Consider the following 19,415-nt stretch of genomic DNA (forward strand, 5'->3'; position numbering starts at 1 on the left):
ATAATAAATTTTACTAATAAATTATGTAACATGTAGGTAGGAATACATAGATATCATATGTATATACTTGATAAATGGAAAGAAGGGATTAAAAATTAAATAATATTTTTAATTAATTTTAAATTTTATTTAATTATCAGCATCCCGTTCCAATTATCAAATATAAAAATAAAGCCAAATTACATATAATTTTGAATTTCATTGAATTTTCAGCTCCCCTGAAATTAAACTTAATTTCTTATAAAATTCTATACATATACAAAGCGTGTAACGCGTTAACATTGTAATTAATTTTGTTATAAATAAATGTATATATAATAGTATTAGGTACATAATATAAAATTTATGTAAACTATGTCCAGATAAATGCCATTATGTTTACTTTTGTAATTTGCGCAATAATTACTAATAAATCATAAAATTTATTGGAACGTTTATTGTTATATTATTATATATCTATTCAATACATGTAGCATTTATCTTGTCGTAGTAAATCAAATTTATTGTTGCTTTATGTAAATTACATGGAATCGACGAAACATATGACAACAAAAATTGTTACTAATTTAACGAATTTGATAAATATTTAATTTTAAAACTTTCTTTAAATTTGGATTTTATCGTAAATATCGTAAAGAAGTCATTAATAATTTTGAGTGACTTTTAATTAAAAATTTCGCGTTTAGAATGATCTTCAATTTTTCTTTGTATTTAATATACAAATTTATTAAATAAGTCAGTATAGATTGGAGCTTTGACCGAGGCAATGGTTAAATGTTAACTTCTTGTTTGCTTTTTGACATTTATATTTTTAACATGATTAGAATTACAAGTATATCTTAGTGATTGATTTATTATATGCAAAGACCTCATCATTGTCCCTCGCGTCAGATGCCAGTGAATATAGTTTGTAGCGATGGAAAGTCGTAATTATTTCTCTCATGGAGAGTTATTCCTCATCGCTTCTCATTCGCAAAGTCTAGTTAGAGATTCTTGTATAGAATTGGAATTAATCCCGGGTTTTCTTGTTTGTAGTTACTGGAAGTAATAATTTTGTCAGTGAATCAGTGACAATTGTTATATATTGTTATATTTTGAAGTCAAGTCGCGAAGTTAATGTGGCATATTTTAGTATACATTTTTATCGCTTTCTTAATTTTATTAAATGTTCTCCCACTAGTATTGTCTTAATAACAATAGAAATTTAGTATTATGTAATTAATATGGATATAATGATTATTTATGTTTAAAAAAAATTTCCAAATTATTAAGTAAATAAATTTAAATTTTATACAAATAGTTTACTCAATTTTTCCCCTAACAAAAATATGGTTACGAATGTATATATTTAATTTTCTAACTGTTATTTTAAAATTATTTTTAGGTATTGGACATCCCGCCTTTCCAGAACATTATTAATTATTAATTTTTACATATACATACTTTTCTATGATAAAATACATGCAGATATTATAAGATTACATTTAACAGATTTTGATTTTTGATGTAATTATGAATTTAGTTAAAAATGTATGGGTACAAAAAATTCGAGATAAGTCGAATGGATATCCTAATATTAACGGGATAATAATAATTAAAATTTTTATATAATACAGTAAAATAAAAATTGTTAAATTTTATATAATAAATTTGTCGATATAAAAGTATAGTTCTTTAAAATCCCGTTATTATCAAGATCGATTTATCTTGAACAGTTAGTACCCAAGAAACTTTTGTACCCACACATATAAAAAATTATAATAACGCGTGTATTTTATTATTATTAAATATATTCCTTCGTAACCACTATTTAAGGAAATCATTCTATCCATTTATTTTTAAGTGATGATTTTTAATAATGTGTGGCAGAACATATTTTCTTGCGAATTTTAATATTATATTAAAGATGCAATAAAAATGGTAATTGTAATTGACATGCTACCAAAATTATTACTATCGTAAGTAGTCTGAAAGATTTGGGATTCACATCTTCCTGTAACAAGATCATTGGTATTTGACGGATTGTTTAACTTTTCTTTGTAAATGGATCTTGTGAATTTGACGTAGAATCAGAACACATTAAGTTTGCTCTTCACTATGAAGATTGTTCTTCTTTGTATCGGATATTAATCAGCGTACCGGAGGGACTTTGGTATGATGAAATTATTGAGATCTTGAACGCGATGAAAATGTTGTTATAAATATATTAATGACTTTTTATATTATGATTTTAAACATTATTAACATTTATAATTGCAAGTTAATAATTAATAGTAAATATGATCTAATTGTTGTTAATATATCATTCCGCTTTTTTCAATATTTCATTAAATATTGGTTTAGAAAAATTTGTGTTATTGTATGTATTTTCAACGTTTACAATCTCGCATTACTAATTTTGTTAATTATGCTCCTATAATATAATTTTTATTATATTTCGAACAGCATTTATAATTGTACATTGTACTGTAAACAATTATTATTGCATTATTGAATAAAGAATTACAATAAAAGATAATATTAAAAAAGTTATGCAATATGATTGCTAATTATTTTATCGTATTTCGCTAATCATAATGTAATTAGCGAAAAATACGATAAAATAATTTGACATAAAAATAAAAATTAAATTAAAAATATATACTTACCTGTAAAAACGGACTACTAAATTTATTAGTAGGCCATTTTTACGGGTGAGTATACTTGCAAAGAAAAGAGGACCGCCAATAAAATCGGCGGAGGTGGTGGAGAGCCTCTACAGAGGTTGATTCATTTTGATTCATTTAAATATTCTTTACAATTTTAAATTAAATGTGGTTTGCTTACAATTAGAAGAGTTTCAACTTTATCCAAATTGCAAATTGCAGTATGATAAAGTAGCGCATTGATTGGTCCATGTTTCAGGAATTCCCATATTTAAATACCTATATATGTGTTACTTTTTTAAATGTCAACAATCTAATTAAAAATAGATATTAAAGTGAAAATGCTCGTACATTTTCAAAACAAATTAACAAAGTCGTGGCTTATTTCGAGCTTATAATTAGACTGACTTTAAATTAATACAATTAACAATGTAAATACTATATAATTATCTAAATACAATTATAATAAAATAATATTTAAAAAATATAAAATTACACGTTTCGGCTTACAAAGCCTTCTTGTGTAAAGCAAAAATACATTATTAAATTAACGAACCAATTAGCGCATATAATGAAATGTTTATAAACCATCAGTGGTAATGTGTCAATTCATGTAAGATTCGAATGTCCAAATGTTTTAACACAGATTACAAAAAATAAGAAGACACATTTGTAATTTTATATTTTTTTAAATTATTTTATTAATTGTATTTAGATAATTATATAGTATTTACATTGTTATGTTAATTGTATTAATTTAAAGTCAGTCTAATTACAAGCTCAAAATAAGCTACGACTTTGTTAGTTTGTTTTAAAATTAGATATTTTAAAGGTATTAACAAATAAATTTCTTACATTTGGTGCGCTTAAGAAGCCGCTATTAGCGCTACTTTTGTCATTTTATCTTCATTGTTATTATGTAAAACAAGGATAGAATGATATAAATAGCCCTATAGTGTCTCCCTGAACGCATCTATTATATATTAGCTTTGAATTGCATGAAAGCTCTTCTTTTTTGCACGTGATGATACAAAGCAAAGTTTTTATTGGATATTGCTCGCTTATCTCTCATCGTGTCCAATATGCAATTAAGGCCGATATTCATAATCAATTTTTATTTTAAAACCTTAAGTAATATCCTAAGATACTAAAATACGGCTTTCTAACATCTGATTCATAACATCTTAAGACTGTATTTAAGACGATCTTAAATATAAGATCTCACTGTAAATACAGGCAGAGAGAAATATTAATTTGAATATTAATTTGATAGATTTTAGTTATTTATTTAGTAGTTATTTATTTCAGCAATTTATTTCCATTTGAAGCACCGCTCGATCATGTAACTTTCTCTCTAGAGTGGAAACGTGAAAAATGAAAATTTTTATGCATGTATGTATGTACACATACACAAATGCATACATAAAAATACATATACAAAATATAAAAACTATACATAAGTACACATAAAAAAAATTTTTACTTTTCACGTTTCCGCCCTAGAGAAAAAGATTACATGATCAATACCTAGAAGCTTCAGGAAATAAATTACAATACGCAATAATTAGTTTGTAATAACTTTTTGTTACACAAAATCCGCGCAATGTACGCAATATTTTTAACAAAAGATTGACATATTGTGGCCTTTTATTACTTTTGAATCGTTTAATTCTGCAATCATTTACATCTTATTCCGCATTTTTAATCCGCATTATTACTTCATTATATTGGGTCATCTAAAAATCGCGGATACTTTTTAGATGACCCAATATAATTAGAAATAATTAAAATATGTACGTCAGAATCGTAGACACAAGGTGCGTTACGCATATGATGCATCATTTGTCCTTGTTGTTCATCAAATAATAAAGAACGATAAAACGATACATCATACGCTTCATGCGTAATTTGGAACGCATCCATATATATATATATATATATATATATATATATATATATATATATATATATATACAAGAATTATAAATTACTGTATTTTAATTAGTATCATATTTTAACTTAGTGGTTAGAATTCAACAAATTTCGCATATTGAATTGTGAATTTAAATATATAATTTTCAACAATATTCACTTCTTGCAGTGCTCCTGATGGAAATAATTAATAAATCGCTGAAATAAATCTGTCAAATTAATTAAGAGATTTAAACGATTTTAGCGATATAATTTCATCGGAAGCACCGAAAAAAGAATGGATATTATTGTATAGTTTGCATCCACTTCTTCAGAGGGCAGAAATGTGCGGTGGCATTCGCGGTTACAAGAAAAAAGTTTTCATATTCTCTCTCAGGTTTCTCTGTGGTATCGATAGATGACGTTAGTAGTTACAACAAGTTTGTTCTTTTTGGCTGAATTTCTTTATTTTTCTTTTTTTTCTTCCAATTCTTTTTTCAGAAAGGAAAAAAGAGTAAATATGAACCGTACAATAAGTTTATTTAAAAATAACAGGCCTAATAGTCGTTGAATCGCATCATTTTTTAGAAAAGGCAATTAATCACGATTACAATTAAAATAATATAGATAATATATATATATATACACTATATATATATATATATATATATATATATATATATATATATATATCAAAATTAAATATAATATATATTATCGCGCTTTTTATAAACGAACGAGTAGATAATTCTCTATATCCACTAAAGTTTCAAAATTGAAATTGATTGAAATTTAATTAATTTTTTAAAATTATATCTTATTTGTCTGATGTAAAATGGAAATAATCAGAAGTTGGGAGGGCGAGCGAGAGAAAATCTCCTCGGCAACAAAAGCTCCAGCATCCGGCGCGGAGCTGCTCGACAGAGCTGTTCGACGGAGCTCGGCCAATGACGCTGCTTGGCAACGAATGGCGGGACGAGGCGTCACACGTGATTCGTTAGGCATCGATCGGTGGGGGAAGCAAAGATAGACGGTGAGAACAGACTTTACGAACGCGCGACGTTCAATGTGTCGGTAGGACGTTGAAGCGTGTGGGTAAGTTAGAGGGAGAGCCCTGGCAAGCGGGTGCGTGCGCACGTTTCTGCGCGCACCCCCAAACACCGCTTAGTGACAATTGGTCGAGGGTGTACTATGCGTACGGTGTCGAGAGGACGAGGTGTATGTTCGTGTAAATCGTGCGAAACGTTGTCAAAATCGTGAATTTCCTCTCGAGAAAATCGACCGCGGTGAAAGGACTCGGAACGAGCTGGCCTCTTCTTTGTGAAGTGCCTTTTGTTGTGAACGCTGGAGGGGTAGACTTTCTTTCATGCATCCGCGATCGTCGCCGCTGTTGAAAGCGGCAAAAGGGTGAGTGGCTGAGAAGAGGGGGAAAGGAAAGTAGCGCCAGGCGGACATGAGGCGCGCGCGTTTCCCGCGCGATGCACGTGAGTACAGTACGAAGTGAGGCGAGTGACAACACGAACGGGGAAACGTCAAGTGCCGCGCGACGAAACTGCGTTCGCCGCACTTCACGACGTATATCGGTATATACGTCGACGCGATTTCGGAAAAACGGCGACTATAGCGGAATGACATTCGTGCGATTCGACCTGATGAAAGATCTTCGAGCGAGACGATGACGCGTTACGAGGACGCACTCTTCGTTCCCTTATCCCGCGTGGCGTAAACAGATTCGCGAGTGTTGTGATGAGCTGAAAATTTAAAACAGCTCCGTTTCGTGTGTCATTAAATATGTGCCGGTCGTTGTTCGTTGATTTATCAGTGATTTACTTATCGCGTTAAAGTACATCGTTTCACACGATCGAGATTTAATGTGTTAGACCTTAAAAGAGTCCGTAAATACGTGTTTATATACCTGCCTCAGTGGACATTAGCAGAAGCGTGATTATCTTATCTATACGGTAAACGGAAGGCGAAAGTGAAGTGATCCATTTAGAAAAGATTACCGAAGTTAATAGACCAGGATAATAGCTGTTTATTTGCTAATAGGTTTGTACAAATAAAGTTTAAATGTAATATGTACTCTACATTTTTTTGGAGTAGAATCTCATCCTTAAAAATGAAAATTGAGTTAGTCTTGAAAAAGAGTGGCTTAGTTTTCAATCTTTGAGAGTAAGATTTTATTCTAAAAACTTTAGAGGGTAATTTAATGTAATATAATGTTTGTTTAATTTATACAGAAGCCTACAATTTTGCTATTCGATGGTGGTTTGAGTATTGTTCAATATGTCACTTTGAATGTACCGTTCATGTGACATTCAGTAGAAGGCGAGATAGTCCGTACCGGAAATCCAAGAGTCCAAATTTGCCAGAAGAAGTCTTTAAAGTCAGTTAAATGAACGACGTCCTTAGCATGATGGAGGACATCGACAGCATGCACGTCGTCAAGACGCCATGCATCTCCATCAACAGCATCTCTCATGACAGTGCCGACAGCGGCTATCTGTCCATTATAACACCTCAAACCAGCGGCTGTACCCCAAAGATAGCTGGTTATCGCACGCGTTCGTCTACCGGCGCATTGTTCTCCACCAAGAAGCATAGATATCGTCCGGATCCCTTCTTGTGCGAAAAGGTACTGAGGCATCGCTCCAAATTCAATTATCGTCTAAACACCTCCGAGTTCCACAATACTCTGGATTATCTCGTATCTGAGAAGTCCGTCGAACAGGACTCTGTATTGGAACCGTCGTGCACGCACGATAACCAGAATCTCAGTTTGGTGCATTCTACCCCAAGCTGTGCAAACAATGAATTCGACAGGCCGCTCAGGAACAGGAGGAATTGGAGGACCACGGTGCCTGTCACCCCCGCGTCCACGGATTTCCAAATCCTCTCTCCACCCCCGTCACCGGCGGTACCCTCTTCATCTGACGTAGCCTCGGAGCCCATCCTGGAGGATGCGGAAATGAAGCTAGTCTATACGCCACATGGTAAATCGCAACAGGTCAGGACGCCGCCGAAACTCAAAGTTTTGATCCCGCGAGTTGTGATCTCACCGATTCATATGAGAAACAGTCCCATCATAACGTCAGCGGATAATCGTAAGTTGCGCGAACTGCGTATCACGGATTTGGCTGCCTCATCCGAGATTAAGCCCAAGAAGCTGGACTTCAGCCATCGCGGTCTATGTGTGTCGCTGCGGAATAGCCGAAGATTTACTTTTGACTATACGGGAAGAGAGAAAGTGGATTTCCTATCTCTTCTTGGAGAAGAAAGCAACCATTTGAATCTAGTGTCGAAAATCTTATCTTTTCTCACGTCTCAAGATCTGTGCTCGGTCAGTATGGTATCCAGAGTGTGGAGGAAGATCTGCAAAAGTGATTCGTGTGCCAATAAACGAAAAATGAGTTTTATCATGCGTAAGAACACCATCAAGGAGAACTTGTGGCTGTTCGCAATGGCGAAGAAGGCGAAGCGTGAAGAGGATATACAGACGAGCCCTAAGAGCAGACGTTATGTTCGGAAAGGATACTTGCTGGATGTACAGAATTTGCTGCAGGTTCCAGTACAGCCAAATAGTCCACCTGTATCACCGAGCAAAATTAAATTTCATTCCTTCGTCAAGGTAAATCATTTCAATTAATTTCTTATACCATATACTTGAGTATATTATAAAATGAAATGAGACAAATCATGACTAATTTTTTTACTGTAGTACTTCATGTCCAAGTCATGTCTTAACACCCGGAGCTGATGGTGGATTTTATCTGTTGGATCCACTCAATTATAATGTAAATCTCTTTGTCACAAATGTCTAACGATTCAATTTTCTTTACATCTGCAAATTGGATTACTTTTACATTTTTTTATGAATTATATTTTATACTAGTTTGTGTGGTTCCTTGAAATTAATTAATGCCTTTAACCCTCTGCAATCATATTTATACTCTCTTCGTTTAGTTCCATTTTTTTATTCTTCTAGGTTTTCAAAAAATATAAAAATATTCAGTTACTTTTCAACATTTCTATTACAAGTAGTTTTTTAACAAGAATTTTAGGAGAAAGAAAATTAGAAAATTTGAGAATAAAATTTTGCTTGTACTAAAAATTACGCAGGTTGCAGACGTAGAATTAATTAATAAAAATTATATAGGGATCTTACAAATCTAGCGTTAGTAAGTGTCTGTCTTACAGAGTTTAGCGTCAGCTTCGGGGGTTTAATAAGAATGTTATTTTATTTTCGAAGAATTATATAGCGATTCATATATATTTGAATATCTATGTATATATTTGAATATTAAAATTACGATGTTAACTTTGAAGGAATCAAATGATCGAAATTTATCGGTAAAAATGCATTCGTGAGAAAACTCACAACAAAGTCAATGACTGATGCGAAATGTTGCAGCTTTCGAAGAATTTGCGTACGCTACATTTCTCAGGGTTCTCGTATTCGACACCCGCGAGAATCTGTAATAATGCATGTTGCATTTCGCCGAGAGTCGTATTCATCTCGTTTATCTCATAACAGTCAGATAATTCGGTATGTCGGTGTCTAACAAGACACGGGCATTTCTTTGATGCGATACTTATATATCTTTCACCCTAATTGAATAATGATAATCTACAATGGCCTATAATATGCAAACAGAAAAATGATTATGTTTCGTTGAGAATCGCATTCAGCCAATTTTGACATTACGTTTAGCAGTTTTTGATCTAGATATAACATACCGAGAATTATAATTTGCCAATTTGAATGCGATTATCTCTATTTATCGAAAGTGAACACAGCACTTTTAACATTTACATTTTTTTGAGAGATTAACATGTTTATCCTTACTCTTTTATCTACACATAGCTTTTTGCTGAAGTATAGAAAAATATGAGAGGAAAAATATTAAAAATATTATCAATTTTTTTAATAGACTGAATATATTTCATTGAATAGATTTCATTGAATATATTTTACATACATCGATCTTTAATGCAATATTATGAAAACTAATGAAAATATATGTGCAGCATTTTTAAAGCTAATTCAATGTATGATAATATTGTGCATTAAACTATAATTACGATGTAATTATTATCTTAAACATTTAAACAGTTCCTTATAATTTAATTTGATTTCACATTATGTTTTTACAAACTATTGATGTTTCATTGCTATACACGATGCATTCAAAATCAAGCAGGCAATGCGCGATATTTAGTTGCGGCAGCCAATACAATTTATTATTCATTATTTTGTAAATATTATTCATTATTTTCATAATATGCATATAATTATAATAATCGACCTTTCCACACACAATCGATCGTACTGTTAAAGTCTGTTACACTGCTAAGAGCACACAGCATCGTGATTTAAATGTGGCCTCAGGGTAAGATGATAGACAAAGTCGGTCGATTGTTGAGTCAATTGAGTTGTTTATGAAAATCAATTAAAATTGTTATACTTATGTGCGCGGTTACACATATTGGCAAGGACTTTCCATAAACGACTATAAATCACAATAGGTGTAGTGAGCTTGAAACCGTAAAAAGTCACCCAATTATAGTTGATTATTCTTCTCATATTTGACTGTGATTGGCTAATATCTTACGGCTTAAACCTTACACCTGTTATGTTTCAAGACTAAACTACATAACAGTCGACTAACACTTTGTTTATTGTGTGCTTTTGCCCTTGCACATTACGTCAGGTATGTCGAAACCCATAATTAAGGATGCTGGCTCGTTTCTCTTTGTTCGTAGATTGTTCTTCGTCGTTTTGGCGCTCGTAATTCTCACGAGAACAGAAACACGACGGCTAATTACCAGGCGATAATCGATAGCCCGGTAGTCTCAAGATTTCTTCGACTAAATTGGCATTCGCATAGTTCGCGCGCACAAAATCGAATCGCGGTCGGGTAATTGTTTCGATTGTGAGATCATTACTTTGACGTTGATTTATTGTCGTTTTGGCTTTGAGCCGCCGCGAAGGATAATTGCTTCGTGGGTCGTTAAGGCTCGAGATAAGCGAGAGACCCGTCGACGGTGTGCAAAATTTGACGGATGTTTCTCAATGATGAGATTCTATGTGTTTTGCATAATTTTATCTCGTACATAGCAATTGAAATCCATCTCGATATTCGCAGTTACGTTTCAGTGCAATCAGAAATTGTTGTATTTAATTAGTCATGTATTTTATATAATTCAGAATCGGGACACTATACTATATATTGGGACACTATTGATAACGTACACTTGTAACATTGTTATTATTAGATATAATTATTTTCTTTTTTTTTTTTAGTAACAAGGGTTTTTTTGAGTAACGAGGTTACATTTGTAATGGTGATGCAGTTAGATTCTTGAGTAACGACAGCGAATAAATATTACTTTCATCGTTAATTTCTATACACACAAGACATATGTATTACATATAAGTGTGTTTTTTTGCTATATAGCAATTAATCATAGCCAGTATAAATCTCGTGTTGAACTAGTTAATTTACAACATAGATAATTGGATGCCATTTTAAAAAAAAGGTTATGTAAAAATGTAATTATTTTTTTATGTAATTGTGCTAACAAACTAAATAACACAATATCTAATTCTTAAACTTGATATAATGGACAATAAAAAATTCCCTTTTCTAAACAAATCATGAAAAAAAAATCAATTTATATTTTTTATGTATATATATTACGCATTAATATATTGAAGAAATCATAAAATATATAGGTTACCAGAGTGATGATATAAACGTTTACTTCATATTCTAGATCTAAGAATTTTCTCGTAAAACATGAATGATTCTCCAAGGAATTACGACATGCGCTCTAACTTTATGTAACGTTTATAAATATTTTACGGTATATTGTGTCATTTCCGCACAAATAGCTTCTATTACATTGCCGCGGTTCCGTTGGACGTCCATAAACTTGAACGCGAACTTCAAGCAAAGCGGTGAAGCAAACGCGATGATTTACTCGCGGAAATCAGTCAGACGATGGCGTGAAGAATCTGTGACAGTGATGTACGTGCTTTCTCGTTCTCGTCGTCGACGGGGTTACCTGCCGTTCCCCGACACTACTCTCTCTTTCTTTCTCTTGTCGAACGAGCGATGCATTCCTCCTCGCGTTAGATTGTAATAGCGGATGCAAGTGGCATACCTCAAGCTCTTTTGTTGCCCGCGCGAAACGATAGCGAGGCATGTGTTCGCGCTCATGTCAAAGCCAATGCCGACTATACATTCGTATTGCTATTCTTTATCACTGTGAAATACACGATAACGATGAAACGCGTATTGTCGCATGTATATTGCATCTAACTCGTGAGATAATAGATTACGAAAGCTCGTTACCGAACAAATATTAAAATGAATGTATAGCTTTAAAATAATCACCTTAAAACATCATAAATATGATATTTAAATCGTCAAAAAATTAAGTTCTAAAATTTCATCAATGAACTATCGTTAAAAGTAATATAAATGCATCATCGGATTTGCATTTGAAATCTTTTTCATATATAATATTAGATTGTAAATGGCTGAAACCATAAATTTTTTATTTTATTTTTCCGGCTCACTATTAGTTAAGTAATATGTCATATCAAAGAAGAAAACATCAATGATTGAGTTTTTAAGAAATCGCGTGGGAAGATGACAAAAGAAATGGCGATTTAAAAGGTATAGTTGGATCGTAAATAAATTCGGATCGCGACGCGTTGCAAAGAAAAATCGACGTTAACGTTCGCAAACGAATGCAATGTTGTGTTTTAATGCTCTCTACCAAAATCGAGTCTGGCAGATAATATATCAGAGCGAGGTCCCCGTCTCTCCTTGTGCACATCCAGAGAGAATCGCGCCAGCGCTCGTTTCTTCTTTGGATCGCGAATCGGCCTGCGGCAAAAACCGGCCACAGAGAGAACAATGCGAATATATTGTGGTACCTGACACACTAAAACAAAGGGCGGGCAGAGCCCTTTAGTCTTTTACGACAATTGTACGAGAATGCCAAACCACAAGTGTGCAGTGCGAATAAAAAAAAAATGACGAGACGTCTGAACCGCAAAAGAATTATTAAAGAATTATTCTGCTATGCAGAAAGAAAAATATTAACTATCACTTGCATACAGTGCCGTTAAATTTGGAATTTTATATAGAATGCTATATCTATAGATTATATTTTAACGGCTAATCTTTTGTTTCATTTAAATGTCGTATCTTTAAATTTTTTTTTTAAATAATACGATGAATTTTTTTAAAGGAAATTGTATTGTTATGATATTAGGTTTCCAGTAGATTTGCGAGTAAGGAAATCTGATCGATCTCTCACGTTTCTCTGATGATTTTGGCGCTCTTAGCTTCTCAGATAGCCTTGCGGGATGCCATAGAAAGTTCTTGGTGAGATACAGTACGATCGTTCATGAGAATGAATGTGCGAACATCCTTCCCTTGATCGTTTCTGTCAGCGATGCATTACTACATGTAACGCATGCACGCATGACTAAAACCATGGTAAAGTCGACAGTTACTCATTCAATCTCGTTAAAACAAAAACATTTATCTTTGGAAATTTAAATACTTTCTTTTAATTTATATTTAATGAATGCTATGAATTATAAATGTCACTCTTTATTTTTAATAAAAAATGCTCTATATTGTAAAAATATAATACAGATTGAAGGGGGCTACTTTCGAGTCAGCGCGGTAAGAAGTGCGTAATCTACATTTATATAATCATTAATAGTACAATGTGTATTAAAAGATGTTAGTTTAAACGTTTCGGTTATCGGTTTTAGCCATTTTCAGCAAATATATAAATAATACATTAACAAAGAATATCTTCTATCCAATCGGAAAATAACAAAAGCACAAACATCGTTAAAAGAAGTTGCCTGTCTTCTTAACAAGTGATTACGTTCTCAATGTTATTAATACTCTATATCTTTTTAAAAGTATCTGAAATTGAGTTGTCGAAATTTTTAACCCTCTTGAGCAAAAAGATAACGCTGTGCTTCCGATTTTATAATAACGCCCGTTTTTTTATCATGATTGTGGAAATTAATTTCACGACAAACCGGACGAAGATATTCCTGTAAAGAGGAAGGAAGAAATTGTTCCTTATAATTAGCAACGGCTGCACGGAGTCCGTTGAGTGGCCGTCTAACGTTGTCGAGCGCAGGTCTGGGGTGCGGGTGTTTCCTGTGAAAAGGAAGACTCCTTGTGCAGTCCCTTTTTCCGGTGGGTACCTTGACAATTTCACAGGGGACGCACTAGAATCCGGTCGAGCGAGTCTTTCGTCTCGGGTTTAGAAAAAGACGAATTTACACGAGGATTTGTTTTTAAGTTTCGTGTAATTTTTTATCTCACCACCGAAAAAATCGGTATATTAGTCTTTACACAGAGGTTTTCATGGAATTTTAAAAAACACATTAAAAATATAAAAAAATAATTTCAAAAGTACTCGGTAATAATTTTTTCTCTCAAGAACAAGCAAAATTTTCTGTAAGATATTACCATGTATTATATCCATAAGATAGGACGTTGTAAATTATTGACGATGTTTTTTTACAAATAACCAACAATACTTATAATACTGTTTTCATACTTAGCTTTATTGATTGTCTCGTTTCTCAAATAATTAATTCATTCAATATTGAAGTAGCAAACTTGTATATAAGCGAGATAAAGTTGCGAGTGCGAAAAAGGAAGAACATTCCGTCAGCTCGTTTATTATTATTTTGCGTTTTATTTTCCTACTCAACGGTCTCCGTGCTAGTATCGTCATATGTTCATATTGACCCATTGCTATGTAGCACCTGGCCAGGTGCATCAGGTCTCGATCAGGAGCTCTCTTTCCTTCTCACTGCGTGCTTCTTGAAGCGTAAAGCAGTCCGATACAACGGACAGCAGAGAAACCGTTTTTACATGAAGTAAAATAGTACGAGCGAGTAAACCACGCGTGCCGTCACTGCGTGAAATATGCATGGCACACGACAATTCCCGACTCATTTGCATTGTTAATTTCAAGCTAATTTTGGTAACACTTTATTGTGAGAAAATTAATATTTCGGAATCGACGACCTATAATTCATTTTAAGATTAATTATTAAATTCTTTTCATATTTTTAACAGATCTTATCCTGTTTCTCTCCATCTGAAAAATTGAGAAAGGATAATGTATGACTGTAGAGAAATATTACATAATCCTATATATGAAATCTATATTTTATATTAATTCTTAGACACTCTGCTTTTAAAAATATAATAAAATTAATTTAACATGAATTAAATTATTAAATATAAATTATTAAAAATAAATAATATTTTGTTTAAATTGCATAAGACAATAAAAAAATTTAAATTTTGTGGAGTGTTAAACTCTGTTCGTAGAATATTCTTTGTAGAATCTGAAGGATATCTCCCGAGAACACGGGTTCGCCATGCATCTTTGTGTTTCGATACGAACTCGGGGTCGATCGATAGTTATCAGTATTGCGATTTCTCCTCTTTTCACCCTTCCAATTCTCTCTCTCTCTCTTTCTCTCTCTCTCTCTCGCATACATATTTACAAACCATATATATGGTATCGAAAGACTGCATGTGTGTAACGAGTTGCAGGCAGCAGCGAACCTTGCGATCCCACGATGGTTCGCTCGTCGTCTTGGTAAAAAGACCAGGAATGTCTCGATAGCCCCCGATAAATGCATTAATCGAATGCCCATCTCAATCCTCTACTTTTCGATCCTCTAATAATCTCTCTTAAGGGTGCCATCTAACTTTTGCAAATTGTAGAGTGCATATATATTCCAAGAAACTTCTACTTATTTTAAACATTAACAACCATTTGAGAAAACGTTCGAATAAATTTAATAAAATATTCAGTATATTTTTATTGATCAATTTGCATTAAAGTAAAAATGTATAAAGTATATTGTATATTATAATTATTTTAATTTTTTAAAATAGGATTATATTTTAATTTTATTTAAAATCTGTTTATAATAATATTTATGCAAATATAATAATTTTATTAAGAATAAAATAAAAAAAACTGCTATAAAATATAACAATGTTCTAGATTGCCAAATTTATAAATTAAAGATTGCAATAATTTACAATGATTACAATTTGATAAATATTCTTATCAGATTTTTAATGATGAAGATTGTGCGTCGTGGTAAAATTGCTTGGTTCGCATAAGTGCTTATTTTCCGTGTTTTAATATAACAAGAAAAAAAAAACGCGAAGGGTATCGTATATCCTCCCAAAGACGAGAGCAAACTTATTATTACACGAACTCTTGGTCCTGCAATCTTCTCGAAGCCGTGCTCGTAGTAGAAAGAATGAGCTCATGATTCGATTCCTCGATAAACGCTTTAAATTGCACGTTGGATCATACCGCTACATATCTACATGTCTTGCATGCAAAAAATTTTGTAAAGAATAACTCGCTATATATTATACGGATGCGAATCAATGATATCTGTTGAATATATTAATATCTACTTTAATTCCGAAGCATCGACATTTTAATCTGTGCTGCATGATCGATAACAGACTTGTTTTTTCATTAGCAAAAGTTGTGCTGTTATGTAAAATAAATTAATAAACTAAAGCATTGAAATAATTTTAATGGATATTAACAATTAGAGCATTTAGAACTTAGTCTATTAGTTCTAGATAAGTTTTTCGATATAAAGATAGATAGATTATGTGTCGGAACTTTGCATACACAGCTGTTGCTGACGTAATCCTTTTCTTCAGATCATTAATCTGCACGGATATGCAGGTAGTGACGTTAAAATGTCTCAGCATGCGACCCTTCATAAGAAGGTAAGGTGCATATCGTCCCGTAACTCTTTTTCCTTTGAGGAAGAAAACAACCGATTATTAACGTCTAGGAGGACAATGGCGCAAATATTAACTGATTCCGCACATAAGTAGTTTGGAGAAGTAAATAGACAAAAAAACGAGAGGATGATTCGAAAAATTTATGGAAGACTATCATTTGTCAAAATAAAATAAGGACTTTAAAAAATGAAAATGAAAAATCGAAGTTGCTTAAAACGCAGCTGCAAGATTTTTACAGAATTAAATCGGGAAACATTTCATTCGTATTTCTGTTGTATAAAATCGGCTAGAGAAAATCTCAATGTGTTTGGATCGAGGGATATTGAACAGCTGGCGAAGATACGTATATATTATAGTTTCGAAAAAACCTGGATATCTTATACATAATTCGTAGTCAGCAAGAATGTGGTAGACGTGCATGGGGTAGCTATAACTTTTCGTAGGAATATACCTACGTGTCAAGTAGTCAAGCTGACGAGAGAAAAAGAAAATTTCGAATTTTTGTGAAAGAAGGATTACAACAAGCGAATTCTCTTCATCGTGTCCATTCTTTCTCTTGCACATGTACTACGATTGTGCTCGGTCACGTTTTTGTAACATATGGTTTACTGAATTGTTTGCTCGATGCGTGGCACAGACTGCTCGATACGTGACAAGACGATAGGTGAGGCAATGTAGAAGAAAGATTGGGACTAGTCATAATAAATCACTGCTAATGCAAAAAGAAAAATTGAAGAAAATTTATAGAAAAATATTTTTGATTTTGCAAAAAGATCGTAAAACAAAAATATAAAAAAGACCAAGATTTGCGATTCTTGTTAGTAAATAATTTATATGTTCTATTAATATAGATATTTCGAAATTAAAATATATAGCACATATATTGATAAAAGTTTGGATGAAACAAATTAATTACAGATAATTTTAGAACACTAATAATGGTGATAAAAATTAATACATCACGTTGCGTTATTCATTATGTTTAATTTTAATCTTTTATTGTGCATATGTTAGCAGAGACTTTGTCATTTATTATATCAGTCGTTCCGATATGATCGTTCATTCGGCGAATGTAACGAATCGATATACGCATGTCAGAATACAATTGTACTGCAAGGCGGCGGCATTCGCGTGCGTGAATACAAAGCAGACTACATGAACGCGTCTCATTTTTTACATGTCGAATTTCATTGTCACTTACTCGATTCGTCATCCGTCTTGCACAAACGAGCACCGTCCATTGTGCGTGTGGGCTTTGTATTACACGAAGAATTATCGTCTTTTTAGTCTGTATGAATCCGACTGTGATATTTGTCGCTTGAAATCGATATTGAAATTGTGTGGAACTCTCAGTAATGCAGCATCTTTAATTAAATTGAGTGTTGAGTATTGGATGTTAAATTATCACTAATAAATTTGCAGTGGATAATATTTTTGTTTATTAAATCTCTGATTTTTTCGAGTTTCTTTATAAATTCTTTAATTAAAAGTAACGAATAGTATTCAATTTCATGGTTTTTTTTATTCCAGCTTTCTTTTCCCTTTGCATTTTTTCAAAACGAAGAGGCATTTCTTTGGAATATAATATTGTTCGAACAAGTAATTAATCAGGACTTCTTCTTACAATATCTTTTCACATTTCAATATCCCTTCTTAACTTCAAATTCTTTCCTGTTCTTCTCAAATTCATCCTGAAATATAAATAACACGACACATTTTATTCTTTTAAGTGCATTCTTATGCATACGCACTGTTTACTGCAGTGTGTTAATATGCAAAGTGACGAAGAATTGTTCAAACAAAGTTTGATACGAATGAAGATCGATCTTCGATAAGTATTACATAATTGCAATCTTTGATAAGTATTGCATAATTATAATTTACGATAATGTTAATACAATTTTTTGATAAATTTTAACATTTAATTTATCGATATATAAATTCTAACATTTAAATTTAATTTATCGATATATCTAGTATAAATACATAAAAACGTTAATAAATTGTGAAATACGTGTCTATATAGAGATTTCAGATAAATAATAATTTTACAACTCTCGTAAAATATATTTAGTAGTTCATGGAAAATAAGAGTAATCCATAGTCTAATTTTTTTCTAATTATGTTTTTTATTTAATATTGTCTCACGGACAATATTATATTTTAAGGGAAATAATATTGATAATAAATTTATAAATACATATTTGTAGGGATTGGCGTTTTAAAATTTTTCAAAATAGAGAAAATATTTCTTCACATGTATTGATTAGAGAACAATTTCTTATTCATATTTACCGATACATTTATAATGTATTTTTACTATGTCCGTACAAGGAAACTTGTTTCATGAATTTATTAAAATTGTAAAATACGTATCTTGTAAAAATTCTCTTTCTTCTCGTATACCTGATCAAGCAAAAAGGACTTTCGCAGAAACTGCTCGAATGTCGTTACTAACAAGTTCTTTTCGAACGTTCTTCTTCTTATATTTTTATTTGATTTAAAAGCAGATCATCTCAAAAAATGCAATAAAAAAGAATAATATATATCACAGTCGTATTTTTCGATTAAATTATTCAAATTGTTATATAGCATAATTTTTCTTCTATTAACAAAATTTCCATTCCATATCTTTATTTTCGTTGTAATTAAAAAACAGCTCTAAGATCGTTAATTACATAACTGGTAGACAATTTTCAAATGAAAAAAAAATTTTTTCTATAATTTTCCAGAATTAAATCATATTTTATTATATTTCGATATTTATTGTTCTGATTTATAGATACGCTCGTCAAAACAAGCATACAGAACTAGTAGACAACTAATTTCCTCTTCGTTTAATTCCTCGAAGCATGATTACGAAAGCAGTCGACACATTTCTAATGTGTTGATCGATAAAAAAAACATGGTTATGAAACTAAGGAGACAATTTCTGAATGGAAAAAGTGTTGCAGCGGCAAATCTCATCGTTCTGTTGCTTCCGGTGGAGATATGAATTGAAAGA

General features: G+C 32.1%; 1 protein-coding gene across 2 annotated transcripts in view; it reads left to right on the plus strand.

Annotated features, from left to right (window-relative positions):
- The first annotated feature begins 5,611 nt into the window (after positions 1 to 5,611).
- LOC105147031 (uncharacterized) overlaps positions 5,612 to 19,415 on the plus strand; it is a 38,722-nt gene continuing 24,918 nt past the window's right edge. Inside the window, exons 1-3 of one of the 2 annotated variants that reach the window (XM_087413744.1) lie at positions 5,612 to 6,605; positions 6,797 to 8,184; positions 8,275 to 8,561. In XM_087413744.1, the coding sequence (XP_087269870.1) occupies positions 6,952 to 8,184; positions 8,275 to 8,313 (1,272 nt within the window). In that variant the 5' untranslated portion in view covers positions 5,612 to 6,605; positions 6,797 to 6,951 and the 3' untranslated portion in view covers positions 8,314 to 8,561. Of the gene's footprint in view, positions 6,606 to 6,796; positions 8,185 to 8,274; positions 8,562 to 19,415 lie in introns of those variants that run through there. The other variant, XM_011057755.2, reaches the window with a different exon arrangement.

Source organism: Acromyrmex echinatior, chromosome 15 (assembly GCF_024713525.1).
Source record: "Acromyrmex echinatior isolate Ae372 chromosome 15, ASM2471352v2, whole genome shotgun sequence".
Classification (NCBI taxonomy): domain Eukaryota; kingdom Metazoa; phylum Arthropoda; class Insecta; order Hymenoptera; family Formicidae; genus Acromyrmex; species Acromyrmex echinatior.